The sequence below is a fragment of the Pteropus vampyrus genome, unplaced genomic scaffold, assembly GCF_000151845.1.
Source record: "Pteropus vampyrus isolate Shadow unplaced genomic scaffold, Pvam_2.0 Scaffold392, whole genome shotgun sequence".
In the NCBI taxonomy this organism is placed as follows: domain Eukaryota; kingdom Metazoa; phylum Chordata; class Mammalia; order Chiroptera; family Pteropodidae; genus Pteropus; species Pteropus vampyrus.
In genome coordinates this window covers 811,529-827,582 of record NW_011889173.1, presented here as the reverse complement: position 1 = coordinate 827,582, position 16,054 = coordinate 811,529, and the positions used below count along the sequence as shown (strand labels likewise).

The window sequence follows — 16,054 nt, the reverse complement described above, 5'->3', positions numbered from 1 at the left end:
GCATTGTTCCACGGTACCTTTTGTCTTAAATGACTTTCAAAAAAATCACATTTATCTCTTTTTAAAAATAACGCATGATGTTGAGATGCTTCTGGAGTCAGAGGAGATTGATTTTTAAGAAGGGACAGAGATAGATTCCCGCCTGGGCATTTTTCACCTTCACACGTAAGAGCCGAAAAGGAAGTGAGTGTAAATTGAGGCAAGTGAAATTTGCAGGAATTCTGGAGTGTCGGGTGGTCACACAGGCATCTGAGGACCCCATGTGGTCACTCTGGTGGCCTGTCCTTAGAGGCTCTGGTCCACCCTGGGGCAGGCATTTCACGGGGTGGGTTGAAAAAACACGGACTCTTTCCTGTCCGGGGGTGAGTGTGACCTGACAGCTGAGAGCATGTGTCTTATCTTTTTGCCCCAGAAACATGTGCCCGTGGCCCCCGAAGGTTCCTTAGGCTCATGTCTGTCTGGTCTCAGCAGCAGCAGGCCCTGGTGAGCACCCCGTAAACAGTAGCTGTTTCGGTCAGCACCGATCTGCCAGGTGGGTGTGGCTTGGCTCACCCACAGGACAGCTGGGGTGATTTCTTCAGATCCGCACAGAAGCCACACAGATTCCTTATCCATGGCGGCACGAAGCGGCTTGAAACAAGCATGCCTCATCTCGGTTTGGTTTGTGTGGCCTGCGATCCAGGCTGCGGGTCCTGGCCGGCATCTCTCACGGGGCTGGAGTCGGGCGCTGGCCGGGCAGTCGGGCGGGTGCTGGGCCTCCACGCTCAGACCTGCTCCGTCCCCCAGGGCCTGTTCCCAGGGTTTCCCCTGGTCCTGGCGTCCCCCGAGGCCTCGCGGGAGAGAGAGGAGAGGAAGCGCCCAGGGCCAAAGCCAACAACAGGCTTTTTATAAACGAAATGTCCCATCGCGCTGGTTGGAAGTGAGTGGATGAGCCCAGCCCACAGCCCAGGGGAGCCGGTGGGCGACACGGGAGGGAAGGATCCTGGGGCCCGTGTGGGGCTGCCGGCCACACCGCAGCATGACGCCTGGTCTCAGCCGGTCGACTCTCCCTCTAGAAAATATCATTAAGGGACACGTTCCAGCTCCGCCTGGAAACGGATTGAATTTTTGCTGCGTTTCTCCACACGGGGCGGGGTGGGAAGAGGACAGAGGGTTGTCGTTCCTGAGCGGAGGGCGCTCGCCTGACGTCGCAAGCTCCGTACCACCCTCCGGACACGGGCGCCGGGGCTGACGTGGCCGTCGCTACGTCTTCAGAACCTTTTCCCAGCAGAAGTGTATGGGGTGTGTTTTCTGTAGAAGACACCGCACTGGGGTCCTGGAGAAACAAAGATGGACTGAGAGGCACGGTCCTTGGTCCTTGGGGTTGAGGACTTTGTAATAGGAAGGGGGGATGGGGCCCCCGCCCGCCACACTGCAGGGGTTGACGAGAGCAGCCTTGACGGCAGAGCCTCGCCCGGACCCAGGGTGTGGGCAGGCAGGGGCAAGGCCTGGTCAGCCCGTGGCGGCACCTGGGGGTTCCATGGCGTCTGGGTATCACCCCTCTTTCTCTGGAGGAACTGGGTATAATATTGGGGGGCAAATTTTGGCAGTTGGGGCAGCTCTGTTTACCAGTCTGTGGGGAAGCGTTTCACTATTTTAGCAGCTGGTACCACCTTTGGGGGCTTACCTGCACACTGACCGCTGGCCCCCAAGGACACGGAATGAGGCCCTGAAGGATGAGGACGGTTTTAGGAGGGGATGAGAGATCAAGGGATCCGATAAGCATCACCTAGAAGGTAATTATGAGGCAGGGGACAGAGGTGGGAAGGGACAGGGTAGGCTCGTAAAGGGAGACCCTGAGTGCGTGCCTGTCAGTCAGTGAGGGCTGGCCCTTTGCCAAGGTCCTGGGCTGTGCTGACAGCCACACACCTTCCCCCAGTTCACTGGACTCCAGCTGTGTCTCACGGTCACTGTGGGGGTGACTCCGGACTTACTGAAGCAAGTCAGACAGAGGGGTCTGGGTGCCCATGCGGCCACGTTGCTGTCTTCGCCTGGGCCGAGGTGGCAGCCTGCACAGCCATCGGCGAATGTCCTAAGACGTTAGAAAATCACTCAGGAGCTGAAACAACTGAACTCAAACCGCTGGTGTTTTGGCTGAATCTTGCCAGGATGCTCCTGGCCATTCACATGAAATAGGGACCTTTCTGTGAAAGATCGCACGTGTCTGAAAACCAACATTACAAAAGGATCCCTTTTCTAGCCAAAGTTTTTCTGCGGGACAAAGGTCAGTGCACACTGGTCTACGAAAGCTACATGAATGTTAGTTCCTATAAACCTCCATCGGTTATAACCTTTCCCCAAATGGTAGGTTCGTTGTGTTTTGGTTTTGAACATTTAAAACTTAGCCAAAAAGTAAATGCTCTGAACGGTGGACCTATGTCTTCTGCACTTGGATATCAAGAATAACTATTTCTTTTTCCCTCTGCAGGGAGAGAGAGATGTATAGTCAAAACAAAAACAAACAAACAAGCAAAAAATCCAAAGAAAAAGGCTTGGGTGTGAACTTGAACCCTGGCCCCTGTGTTTGCTGGCTTGGTGACCTTGGGGAGGTCCTCGGACTTTTCCGAATCTCAGTTAATAATTCCCATTTCATGGCGGTGTAAGGGTTTAATGAACGTGTAGGATAATGAACTTAGTCACGGGGTAATGAACACAAGCAGACGCCTGGCTCAGGCGTGCAGTAGTTACTGGTTTCCTGGGCCCGAACTAGCTCCCCTTCATTTAAGCCCTTACAGTGGGATGAGGTGTGGAGGGTGAACTGTCGAGACGGTGTGTTTTCCTCAGTGGGATTCAACCCCGGTTCTCGCCCTGGACCCCCTGCGACCGAAACCTCTCCTCATTTTTACGCGATACAAACAAAGCACTGCCACACCCCACCTTCATGCTGGTCGCTTCCTGCACCCTTGCCGAGTTCTCTTTGGCTAAAGAACGATTAGAAGTTTCTAGATGCGGAGAAGTGCTTTGTTTTTGTCTTTTCCTGTCCAACAGAGACAGCTGCAGCCGTGCCTCTGTCAGCGGGGTCAGGGTGGCTTTGCGGTGTGCTCGGTGCCGGGGTCACGCAGGCGTGTGGGGGCCGTGTTTCTCCGCCTCCCACCGTCACCCTCACCAGTGGACGAAGGAGCAGCTTTGTCAGGCACCACCCTTTACTCCAGGGCTAGGCACGGGCCCCACGTTTTGCCTCTAAGTATTCGCCAGTTGGGCCAGGTGTGCTGGGATGGTCCCGAGGAGGATTATGCAGAGAGACTGGTGACCAGGTGTAATCCCTTACTGGTAGCCCAGGTAGCCAGGGACGCACCGGCCGAGGAAAGGCATCAGACAGGTGCGCCTTGAGTCCGTCACCGAACGTATCCTTGGGGATATGAGCTGTGCTCTGTTTTTAGAAGTGCGATCCCAAGTTAGACACACGAGGTCTGATTTTTGATTGAACAGACTCCTCTAACAGGCAAAGTCGGACTGCGCCGGCCGGTTGTCGGTCCAGGCTCGCAGACAGCAGGCTTCTCCTCCTCCAGCCCTCGGCACACAGCCTGCCGTCAGGGGTCCCTCCTTGTCACCCCTCCTCTGCCCCCATCTGCCTGTGCTGCCTTCAGCGTGTATCGAACACCCACGGGTGAGAAGGTGCTGGGCACACGCTCCCACGTCCTCTGCCCTGCACCCCCACCTCGCCCCCGGAGTGCCTTCTGCTCTGTCCCCCTAGGCCTGCGCTACCCCGGGAAGGACTCAGGCTGCATCAGAGTCGAGTCTGGGAAGCGGCTCCAAGGCTCTGGGCCCAGGACCCGGAAGCAGGGCCGGTGCAGGGGGCTTCTCTCTCATGCTTCATCCTGGGGCTCCGATCCATGGACCAAGCCAGGTGTCGTAAATTCTCACCCCCGCCCCCCGTGAACCTCCTCTTTGTCCCCACACGCCCCTCCTTTCCCTGCATCAAACCCAGAACGGTGGGGCCGGGGAAGGGGAGGGTGGGGGCCGGCGGGGACGTGTTATCAACAGCCCAAGAGCTCGGAGCATCCTGCTGCCCCCCAGAAGTGGGAGGTGCGCGTTTATTTCCAGCCCACGAGCGAGAGGTAGACTCTGAGAGCGTTTCGTCGCATGCTTCACGCGATCCCCCTGTGGCTGGGGCTAACCGCGGAGCGACGCGCCTTTCGTTTCTGACTCTCTTGAGATTTTTCTGGTAAAGTCCCCAGCGTTTGCCTCGTTGGCATCAGAGGAGGGAGGAAGCAAAGGCGAGAATGTCACGTGAGCAGAGGCGGAGCAGAGGCGGCCCACATCACATCCCTGGTTCCCTGGGTGGCACGGTTTGAGTCTCTCGCCTTTACACACACACACACACACACGCACACACAGACACACAGACACACACACCCTGGCCTGTTACTTTGAGCTCCAGTCTCATCTCTGCATTTTCCTGGACGTGCAGTTCAGAGGCAAGGTCAGGTCTCACCTGTCCTTCCTTGTACCCACCTGGTCGCAGAGCGTGTCTGTTCAGCGACTCCTTTGCCGCGTGTAGTGGCAGAGGTGACAGAAACCACTGGCTCTCTCTCTCCCCTCCTACCAGACTTGGAGGTGGTGGATAATCACCTCCATCTCTGTGTTTTCGGTGTCTGGCACGCACCTGGCGCGGAGGGGGTGTTTAATAAGTAGCCGTTGCACGGACGGAACAGTGCCGAGGCGAAGGCTCACGTATCACACGCCAAGGCAGAGGCTGAGCTGCGGCTGGCTGGCCGGCCCTCTGCAAACACGGGCAGGCAGCTCGCTGGGCTCTACCAAACTCGAATGTCTGCAACCGTGTCTCCAGCTCGCAGTTGAGAGAATATTACAAGAGATGAAATGCCGATGTTCTAGCTGACTTCTTAGTGACGTCTCGCCCATTTGCAAAGTCTCACTTAAGAATGCCCATTCAGATATTTGATATATTCAGTAGAAATAAGTGACCTTGGGTGAACCCAAGTGACTATACCGATACACCTGCAGGAACGGTCACATGCTAGGGAGCCACGAAGGGGCATTTATGCAAATGGCATCTTGACCAGGGGCCCTCCTGCTGGCCCGTCCCAGCCCTGTGTCCTCTGCCATCTCTACAGAGTGGTCAGAGGTGGGGGCACCATAGAAAGGTGACTGAACAGGATGCCCCGCCGGTTCCGACCACCTTATAAACCCGGCATTGATGCTTAATAGTCCATCTTTTCAGTCGCCAGGTGGCCATGGGAGAGAGAAACCCTCCCCTAGAAAGTCCTGACTCCACTCACTTCTCACCCAGAGGTGGGAGCCACGCCATCGTGGGGGTGGCGTGCACGGGCTATCAGTGTGTTCTTAAAGTGGTTCTCGTGAGCGCCACGTGCTCTCCGCATGGCGTGGACCCGTGGGCTGGACGTGCCACATCGGGGCTTATGGTAGCTGTAATCTGCTGTTATTATTAGCTACTAAGCCTGGCTTAGAAAATGGGTTGAATTCAGAAAGATTCGGCCACCATGCTTACTCTGTGGTGGTAACAGCTACACATCATTGAACGGCTGTGTCCGGTTCTCAATGCCGCTGTTGCGGTGTCACCGTATATCATTAAATCTTTACAGCAACATTAGAAGTATTATTTTCCTCATAACATAGCCGCAAAAACTGAGGCTCGGGAAGGTTAAGTATCTTAATCAAAGTCGCACGGCTGGAACGTGGCAGAGCCTGGTTAAAACCGGAGCTTTTCGCAAAGCCCTGTTGTCCCTGCCGAGGTCAGAAATCGAGTCGTTTCTTGGATTTGGAGGGTACAAGTTTCTACCTTAGTATTTGAAAAGTTTCTTGTGTCAGGTAAACATAATCAACAACAAGGCCTAAGGAGAACATCCAGAATGTTCATGCTGAAAGGCGTAGTAATTCGACAAAGTCCAGAAATGTCTCCCTTGTTCCTTTCGATCATCAGTGACTAGGCTGTGGCTGATCCAGAGCTCACCTGTGTGCCAGAAGGTACACGTGCCGGTATCGACCATTCTTAGAAGTGACTTGGCGAGAGGGATGCTGCAAAAATAGTTTTTTCTGATCGAAAACAAGAAAATCTAATAAAATAAAAAAAAATCACTCCTACTCCGACTACCCAGCTATAGCTGTTACTTTTCTGTTTTACTTTTTTTCATCAGGCTAGAGACTCAGCTTTGATTCCAGATCTTTTAAAAATGTAGTATAACAAGCACTGTGACAGCCACTAAATATTCACAGAAAACAGATTTCGGTGGCTCTACATCGAGGATTGACAAACTTCGTCTGTAGCGGGTCAGACAGGGCATATTTTAGGCTTCGTGAACCAAACCGTATTGTTTCTGTCGCAGCTTCCCAACTCAGCTGTTGAGCGGCCATAGGCAGTGTATACGTGACAGACCCACGTTGTTGTGATAAAACTTTATTTATAAACACATGCGGTGGAGCAGATGTGGCCCACGGGCCACGGCTTGCTGACCCTGCTTTGTAGGACTGCACCGTGCGCTGCGCTGCATCTCGTACGGACTGTAATTCATCCAGCGCTCCCGCCGTGGGCCGTTTCGGTGGTTTTCAGGGATCTAACGCTAAAATGATGGACACATAGGCCACTGAGGTCACCTCCTTTTGCATCTACGCTTGAGTCCACGCCACTGTCAAAGCTGCCAACTCCTTTTAGCAGGTCGTCAAAGGCCAACGACTAAGACCCAGTATTAATGGGAAATACTGGAGGGTCCCTTTCCTCACCAGACAGCGTGATCGACGGCGCTGGGCCACACACCTTCCAGGCCTGGCGGCCGCGGCTCAGAATCTATGGTCCTCTCTGGGCCATGGAGACCAGCTTTGATCATTTTTATGTTGCTACGAATCATTTTTTCAAAGAGTTCACGTAGATGTCATTTTTTAAAAGTCTTAAGCTATCAATACTATAAGTTTAGTTCATTAGTAAAGAATTTTTGTTCTGCTTTTATCTGAAAGGTTGTTGAGAGGGGACAAATGAAGGAGGCAGGGCACGTGGAGGACACCCCTGCCGACGGAGGAGGGGGGCCGAGGGACGGGAGAGGGGGTCTCCCACGGTCGGGAACCCCCAGCGGTCGCACAGCGGATGGGCTTTTCACTGGGCTCCTTGCGGAGAATGGTTAATTCTCAGGTCAGTGTGTTTTCGTGCTCTTGGGTGACAGGCGTTTCCTTTCGGTGTATGGCACGAGAAAGTAGCAGTCAGGATGATCAGTTCGCCCTCTCCTCCCTGCTGAAAGAGAAGACGGGGGAGATTTTTCACGGTAACGTGACGGATGTTCTGGCCCAGCACGTCTTCGGGCCCCCGGCCCTGGTTCCAGCGCCTCCAGCCATGAAGACATTCGTATCTCAAAGGACAGCCGGGCTGCAGCCAGACACCTCCTGCGGTGGCCCGGATGGCCTCGGCGTTCCGTGACATTCTCAGCGACTGTGTTCACAGCAGGAAAACCAGCACCTCTCTCTTATTCTCAGGGTTCGAAATCTTCCCAGAAACTCCAAAACATATGCATCCCCCAGCGGACCTCTGAGTCACCTGGGCTGGAACCGGGTCATGTGCCCACACTAAGCGAAGCATCCAGGGAGACACTGGGCTGGCCTGGAGCCTGAGCATGTTGCCTTCTGAACAAAATGGACAGTCCGGTGAAGGAGGAGGGGGCGATGGCTATGGGGCAGGTCGCCCAGCATCTGGCCTGGGGACTTTGGCCTCTGACGGACAACCCGGCCTAATTTCTCAGCTTCCCCAGCGGGTAGTTGTGCAGTGCCAGGCAAGTTACTTAACATCTCTGAGCCTCAGTTTGACCACCTGTAAAATGGGCTATTCTTATTGGTTTAGAATCGAATAGGATTTATACAAAGTGTGTAGTCTGTATCTGGTGCACGGAAGCCCTCACCCCACACGTGGCGAGTTTTCTGGCCCACGGGGACTTCATGGCTTTGTTCTCTTCGAGAGAATTTGCATGTTGGAATTGTGGGAAAAACAAAGTATGTGGATGCACTAAATCTGAAATATATCGGTGCTTTTCCTCTTCACCGTAGGGAAGATTGTATTTTTTTTTTTAAGGTAAAAGGAGTGAGTGTCTGTTTACTGCTTCTCATGGTCTGCATGGTAGGTTGGGGACATGGCCTGTTGTCCCTCTGCCGAGCTGGAGCTTCTTAGCTGTCCTGGAGGGGACGGGGAAGAGAGGAGAGAGGGCCGTGTAGAAGTTTTGCTTTCTTTACCTTGCGGGTTGAGGAACATAACCAGACACTTGTCACCGGGAGCTCAGCAAAGGCCGCCCTGACTGTCCACATTACCACCTTAGCCGTCTGTACCACTGACCGATGACGGCTACTTCAAGGAGCATCTTAGCTAATTCCAAAGTTAAGGGTGAAAAATGTAGAGCCCAAATCCACTTTGATAAAAAGCTGCTTTTGCAGGTCCCCTGCCCCCTGCTGGCGGCAGCCGTGCAGCCGGGCACAGCTGGTTAGGAGTCCATGACCCGCAGCCCAGGGGGCCCCTGTTGGTGGGCCAGATCCTTGGGTCTGAAGCCAGCCTCAGGCAGGTGCCCAGCACCGCTCTGGCCGTAGAGAGGAGCTGGCAAAGGGACAGGGTGAGAGCTCCCGGTATGACCTGTTAACCTGATTCTAACTCACGGCTCCAACATTATTTCCTGGCCGAGTGACCCAGAGAAGCCTCGGGCTCGTTTCCTGGTCCGTGGAAGGGCAGCGATAGCCCTGCAGAGCCAGCAGGTTTGGCCGAGGACTGAGTGAGGCACAGGAAGAGTTTGTGACAGCTGTCACCACTGCACGATGGGCTCCGTGAGCCGAAACCACAGTGACCACCTGGAGTCCCTTGGCTGATGGCCATCCGTGACCCTGAATTTCCTGTCCCCGGTGCCTGCCCAGACGCCCGCCCTCCCCCACGGAGCCAGGCCCTTTCCTCCTCGCCCCATGTGGGGCACCACCCTGACCTCCAGCTGACCGGCAGGGAGGCTCCGGGTCCGTGGCACACTGACTCGCTGTGTCCTGGGCTGTCCCCTCAGGCTTTTGGAGTGGACGCTCACTCCTCTTCTTCTAGTAAGATCTCCATCAGCCGCCAGGGAGGCCCATTATCCCGTCACGGACATCCCGGGCCCCTCCTCTGTTGCAGGGCTCCAAGGTCCTGGCCAAGAAGGAGCTGGCCTACGTCCCCATCATCGGCTGGATGTGGTACTTCACGGAGATGGTCTTCTGCACACGCAAGTGGGAGCACGACCGCAAGACGGTGGCGAAGGGCCTGCTGCGCCTCCGGGACTACCCCGAGAAGTACTTCGTACGTGAGGCCCCCGCGCCCACCTGCCCGTGCGCCCCATGGCCTGCCGGCCAGCGGCCTCGCTACACTCATGGCCTCGGTCCTTCCTGCCTGCCGACCTTACCAGTGCAAAAACCTTGCGACGACCTCACCACACTGGCACACATAGGCACGCTCAGGATGCTCTCTCTCACACGCACACACACACATGCACGTGCATGCCCATATACACACTCAAGATACTTGTCTCACGCACATGCACACACGCACGCATTCAGGAAGCTGTCTCACACACATGCACACACAGGGTGCTTGTCACACACATACACACAGGCTGCTCATACACACACACGCACATGCACTCAGGATGGTCGTCACACACATGCACACACTCAGGATGCTCGTCTCACACACACGTATGCCCATGCACACACACACACACTCAGGGTGCTTGTCTCTCACACATGCACACGCATGTGCATGCACTCAGTATGCTCATCACACACACGTATGCCCATGCACACACACTCAGGGTGCTTGTCACACACGCACACACACATGCACGTGCATGCACATATACACACTCAGGATGCTCGTCTCACATGCACATGCACACATGCACGCACATCTAGGAAGCTGTCCCACACACATGCACATACACACTCAAGGTGCTTGTCTCACACACATACGCACAGGCATGCATTCACACACTCAGGATGCTCATCTCACACATGTATGTGCGCGCACGCACACACACACACACACACACACACACACACACACACACGTCAGAGGTCTTGCCCTGAGCCATGAGCAGAGGAACACTGGCCTCTGGGCCACCCGGAGGTCAGCTGCCACTGCCAGGCCATCGCCCCTCTGGCCATGCCCAAAGGTTCCTGTGGGACCATTTGTGACCAAAGCGTACGACGGGGGTGGGGGCGGCATGCGGCTGGGACCCCGTGTGACTGCCGTCCTGTCCCTTGCAGTTCCTGATTCACTGTGAGGGCACTCGGTTCACAGAGAAGAAGCACCAGATCAGCATGCAGGTGGCCCAAGCCAAGGGGCTGCCCGGCCTCAAGCACCACCTGCTGCCACGCACGAAAGGCTTCGCCATCACCGTGAGGGGCTTGCGAGACGTGGGTAAGGGACAGCTGGGCCCCCGCAGAAGCACCCACCCCACCCCTGCTGCGCAGAGCTCTGCCCTTGGTACCACTTCCCTGACGGGCTAGTAGCTGGGAGGGGCTCTGGGGGTAAGGGTGGCACGTGCACAGCTGGTGAGCCAGGGTCCAGTCCCCTGGCTGCTGCCTGCACACACGAGCACACACACGTTCACACACACACACTAAGCCGACGCTGCTCTCCACTGCCCAGCACCATACTGCAAGGCTGTGGACCCGGGGGCATCTAGGTCCTCACCGGGTTCCGTGTGGCTCCGCACTGGGTCAGCCTGGGCTGTCATTTTGTTTGGCACTTCTTGCCCACCTGTTGGCACCAGCTGCCTCCCGATGATGAGCTCTGACTTTGCCATCTGTGGCATAGTTGGAGCCCTGAGTGACTGCAGGTGACATAAAAAACTATCAACAACAGCTGTTTCGTCTCTTGCCACGACTTCCTGTCTCCTCTTCAGTCCTGTCCAATCAGTTTAGAAATGCGACACAACCAACCCTCCTCCCAAAGCCGCACTCCCCGTCCGTCTCCACAGGGGTAGGGGGCTGAGCGGGGGCACTGGGTGGCTGCACAGCCTTCATCACAGCACGCCGATGCCAGGCTGCATGCAGGCACAGGCTGGCCACGGGACGGAGGGAGACAGCACCCAAACGCGCTGTCCACACGGCCTGGCTCACTGGCCTGGCCCTCGGGTCTCCTCCTTGGCCGGCCTGCTCAGGGGTGCAGGTCGGATGGTGCCATGTGGACAGCGAGGGGGTCTCCTGTGGTGTTGCTCACCCTGGGGCATTAAAATCACAGATTCTTATTTGCTTCTCAGCCATGTTTCCAGGGACCACAGTTCAATCCCGTACTTGCTCTAGTGCACGGCTATCTTATTTTTCTAGGGGAAAAAATGCACATAGAATGGTCCTGCTGCCATAGCTCAGACACATCCTCCGATAGCATTATTGGATCAATTTATCTGACTATGGATCCTTTTTAAACGTTGGCGTTTGCTGTCATACGTCTAGATGGGACGTTGCGGTGTTGCTCTGAAGGGCTCTGGCCTCAGCAGTGATTGTGTTTTCCATTACTAAGCTGTAGTGTGCTTTTCCGGTTACAAGATGTGACATGTGTTCAATGTGGAACATCTGGACAGCATGGAAAAGCACGAAGCAGCAACCAGTGACGCACCATTCCGAGCTAACCAGCTAGCGCTTTGTCGTTTTCCAATGTGTGTATCTGCAGAACAAAACTGGGTTCACGCTCTATATACTGCTTTGTATTTGTTTTATTTTTTTATAGTTTCAGCTGTATATGACTGTACACTCAATTTCAGAAACAATGAAAATCCAACACTGCTGGGTGTCCTAAATGGAAAGAAATACCATGCAGATCTGTACGTCAGGTAAGTTGGCTGCGTCTCCAATCGCTCACAGGGGATCCACAGCCCTTCCCCCGGGGAATCCGTGTACCGCTGCCTTGCGTGGGGTCTGCAGTGAACTGAACTAGTTCACAGTCTGTGTTTATGACATGAACGACAGACACACGCCACCCTTGTACACAGGGGAATCCGTCCCTGTCGGCGGCTTCCTGGCCAGCTCGCTCTGGTCGGAGAGCTCAGGTTGGACACAGAAGACGGTATTTTGCAGTCGTTTTGAGACTGAGTGTGAAGGGATTATTTAACGTCCCCTTTTCTTGGAGAATGTGTCTGCCGCATGCAAACACACACAGATAAGACCGTATGTAATTTAAGTGGTGGTCTAGGAGCAAACGGAGAACATTCTGGCAGTTTCTCACTTTTGTGTTATGATTTTATTGAAAATACTTCACCAAGTCTTAGAGGAACCAATTCTCTTCACCCGTTTATTGACTTGGAGACTGCGTCATCTGACTTGTCATCGAGATCAGTGGGGAACAGACGCGGGAGACAGCACAACAATGGGGACTTGCGCACTGAGACACCACGTGACCGGGCTCAGGGAGGCACTGGTTTTTTTTATGCGGTAGGCTGTTTTCCCTGAAGGCTAACCAAGGGGATCCGAAACGTCCACTGTCGGCGAACGTGTTCTGTAACATTCCGATTATTTTTTAAAGACGTCACCGATGCCATGTTACAAGATGGCACAGGAAAATCCAGTGGCTGATCGCCACGAGCAGACTGTAGAGAAAGCTCACCCTTCCTGGAGGTCTGTTGGTGGACTGAAAGCCTGAGTTAAATAGCTTTCTACTTCAAGACTCTAGTTACCCCTTAAAAGGAGGAAAGGGGCCTCGTGATGGTTACTGTTTCCCTGGCTAACGCGGCGGTCGGTTGACAGTCCGCCTTATCACTCAGTTGCAAGCCTACGAGGGCAGGAAAAGCACTCGCCTTCCCCCAGGAGGCCTCTGTCATCTGTAAGTGTCCAAGTAAGTAAGGTGAGGTTTTGTCCCCCGAGTTCCTTCCACAGCTGGCAGGAGCGCCACTCCATGGCCAGCTGTGCCCGCGGTGTTTGGGGAAAGCCGAGCAGGTCAGCGTGTGAGGTTACGTTAGGACGAGGCCACTGGGCAGGTAACGCCACCTGCCGGAGCGCAGGCCCTGGAGCGTAGGTAGGGGCCGGAGAGGAAGCAGCCAGTCAGACCAGTTCGCCCCTAAAGCCAGTCCCCACTGGTGGCCTCGGGGCAAGGGCTGCTCAGGGCTGCTCAGGCCTGTCGGCACATACACCTCATCTCTTGCCCATTACAAACAAGAGCATTTTCATGTTACACCCTAGCCCTTGCCAGCAGCAGCCCGGCCACCCGGGGATCACCGACCCAGCGCCGGTGGGCAAAGTGTCCGAGCCACCGAGCCTGGGGAGGATGCCCTGGTTTCTCCATCGGGGAAGGGACACTCATCTCCCAAGATACATGTCTTATTTGGCAAAACCTTTGCAGAAAGTCGGCCTCAGCACTGCCCGAGAGGAAAGGGGAGTCATCTGAAGGGAGGTACCTTGCATTAGCAATAAGTCCTTACCTGGCTGAGAAAGTACTAGAACGCTATCGCCTCCACTTAGCTTCCGCGCAGCGTGGACTGGCTCCTGTGGAAACTGAGGCGGTGCGGTCCGCCGCCGCAGAGGCCAACACCGTAAGGTGGGAGGGAGGACGGAGAGGCGGGTGTCCTCTTGGCCAGTCCTTCACGGGCCACGACGGCGTCCGGCCTGTACCCCCGTCACCCCGTACGCGTGTGGCCTTCCCCACTTTCTATCAGCTGGATACGATTCACGTCCTCGAGATCCAGGCTACGGACAGAGAAGCCGGAGGATGGCAGGCGCCGGTGTCTGAAGCCGCGTTCGGGTGCCTGGTGTCGGCCTCCTCCGCCTCCTGCTAGCTGCTCTCTCTGCTTTGCAGGCGGATCCCTCTGGAAGAAGTCCCTGAAGACGGGGACAAGTGTGCGGCCTGGCTCCATAAGCTGTACCAGGAGAAGGTCAGTGCTGCGGTGGCTCTGGGGGTCGAGGGGCCATCTCCAGTTGCGGCTGTGGGTGCCCTGCGGGGCCCTTGAGAGCTGTGGCGAGGGCCTTGTCCCCCAGACAGAACCGCGTACCTGTCATTAACCAGGCCTGACGCTCCATCCACATGGCAACAGGGAAAAGAACATTGCAAAGTGTTTTTAAAGGGGTTTCACGGAAAGAACTATTTCATAGGTGTAGTGGACAGAAAAGGCAGTCATGGCCTCAACAGCCCTGATCTAGTTTCCTGCCTCTGCTCTTAAGGCAAAACGTTCCTTAGCAATGCACATGATCTTGGTGGCTTCTGGGTCCACAATTCGGTTGTCTGGTCTCAAAACATCACTGGCGTGAGCAGGAAAAAGCCCCACAAGGCCCGCCTCGGCTGGCTTTGATCTGCAGCGGCCCCCGACTCTAGTCTGTGGTCAAGCTCTCCAGGGCCCCTCCACTCTCGCTCCTTCCTCTGACCAGAGCATTACCTGTCACTGGTTTCTGTCCTTCAAGACAGTCGCAGGGCAGGGAGGACTAATTATTCTTGCCCAGGCTGCCGGGTCTTACAGGAGGAGGAAGGTTGAGCTTCCACCTGGGGAAGAAGGCACATCTGTGACCTGGTCTCACTGCCCGGTAAACACTTACTTCTGATCCGCCACGTGTTGTGACCCCAAACCATCTAGGACTGAACACAGAAAGAGCCCCCGAGCTCCCAGGGAAGGGTCAATCGCTTCCAAAAAGGCCCATTTTGTGGACTGATTTTAGTAATGACACCAAGTGGTCAAAACAGCATATTATTCTGTACACCCTGATTGGAAAAGAAGTATGATGTACTCTAGACATTTCAACCTCACGTTGTTAACGGAAAACATTCAGTACTTTAAGCTTCTGGAAGCTTGTTTTCCAGAAGACTCGACCCCTTTGAGAAGCACGACCTCCTAAGTCGAGACGGGTCACGAGCCGGCCTGCCGTGGCCGTGCTTTGTTGGGTGTGCGCAGTCATCCCGCAGTGTTTTTAGGACGGCTGCTGCTGAGAAATGGGGACACTCCCACGGCTGAGTGAACGCGGGAGGCGGTCTCTGCCCCCGGCCTCACACAGCAGTGCCCGGCCCCTGGCGCTGGCCTCAGCACCGCCCGAGCCTCAGAGGTGTCTGGGAGTGAAGGTCCTGCACACCCTCAGGACACACACACTCCGGTGAGACAGACAGGGACGAACACAAACGGAATTTAGCTTCAGGAGGCCGTCAGATGACTACCCGCTCCGACACCCCCGGGGCGGGGACCTGGTTCAGGGCAGCGTCCTCCTTCTTCCCCGTGACCTGTGTGGACGGCCTGACTGCCCGTCCCGGCCGCCAGGCTCTGGGCCTCGGGCCAGTCACCTGCCCAGTCAGACTAGGCTGGAACGGGCTGGCTCCGTGCCCTAGCTGGAGCCCCAACGCCCAGACTCGGTGGCAGAGCTGCAGTGGCCCTGCTTCTCCATGTCGCCACAGGAAGGGACAGCCCGATGTGGTGTCACAACCCCTGAGTGCCTGCAGGACACCTTCTGTGGGTGCCGCATGAGCTCTGAGCTGCCCGGTCCGTGAGGACGGGTGCTCAGGCCCCCGCTCTGTCCCCAGGACGCCCTCCAGGAGGAGTACTGCAGGACGGGCACCTTCCCAGGGACACCCATGGTGCCCCCGCGGCGGCCCTGGGCACTCCTGAACTGGCTGTTCTGGGCGTCGCTGCTGCTCTGCCCTTTCGTCCGGTTCCTGGTCAGCATGGTCAGCAGTGGCTCTTCCCTGACGCTAGCCAGCTTCGTCCTCGTCCTCTTTGTGGGTAAGTGGGGGGCAAGAGCCTGCGGGATGCGGGGGCGGCATGCAGCGAGGTGCCCTAGACGGGGGAGGGCTCTGGCCCCCATGGGGACACGTCTGCTTGGTGCTGGGCTGTCTCTGGAGAGAGCAGCACAGCCTGCAGGCGACGGGGCACACAGCAGCAGGACGGCAGGCACACAGCGAGATCGCGCCTGGTGTCCTGGGCCCCCTGCCACGCAGAGCAGGCCCGGCCTCGGGCAGGGCACGTGCCGACCTCAGTGGAGCTGTCAGCAGCTCGGCCGTCTCGTGGACGCTCGCTTCCCCCCACAAACCTTCCTGACGCTGACACCTGTTTACGAAGTGGGGCGGCCAGGGTCACCGCGCTTGCTTCTT

At 56.0% G+C, this 16,054-nt stretch overlaps 1 protein-coding gene across 1 annotated transcript in view; it reads left to right on the top strand.

The window, feature by feature from the left end:
• The first annotated feature begins 18 nt into the window (after positions 1 to 18).
• AGPAT4 (1-acylglycerol-3-phosphate O-acyltransferase 4) overlaps positions 19 to 16,054 on the top strand; it is a 17,629-nt gene continuing 1,593 nt past the window's right edge. Inside the window, exons 1-6 of the mRNA XM_023523442.1 lie at positions 19 to 919; positions 9,137 to 9,298; positions 10,264 to 10,417; positions 11,729 to 11,831; positions 13,787 to 13,862; positions 15,488 to 15,686. Coding sequence (XP_023379210.1) covers positions 614 to 919; positions 9,137 to 9,298; positions 10,264 to 10,417; positions 11,729 to 11,831; positions 13,787 to 13,862; positions 15,488 to 15,686 — 1,000 coding nt within the window. The 5' untranslated portion in view covers positions 19 to 613. The remainder of the gene's footprint in view (positions 920 to 9,136; positions 9,299 to 10,263; positions 10,418 to 11,728; positions 11,832 to 13,786; positions 13,863 to 15,487; positions 15,687 to 16,054) is intronic.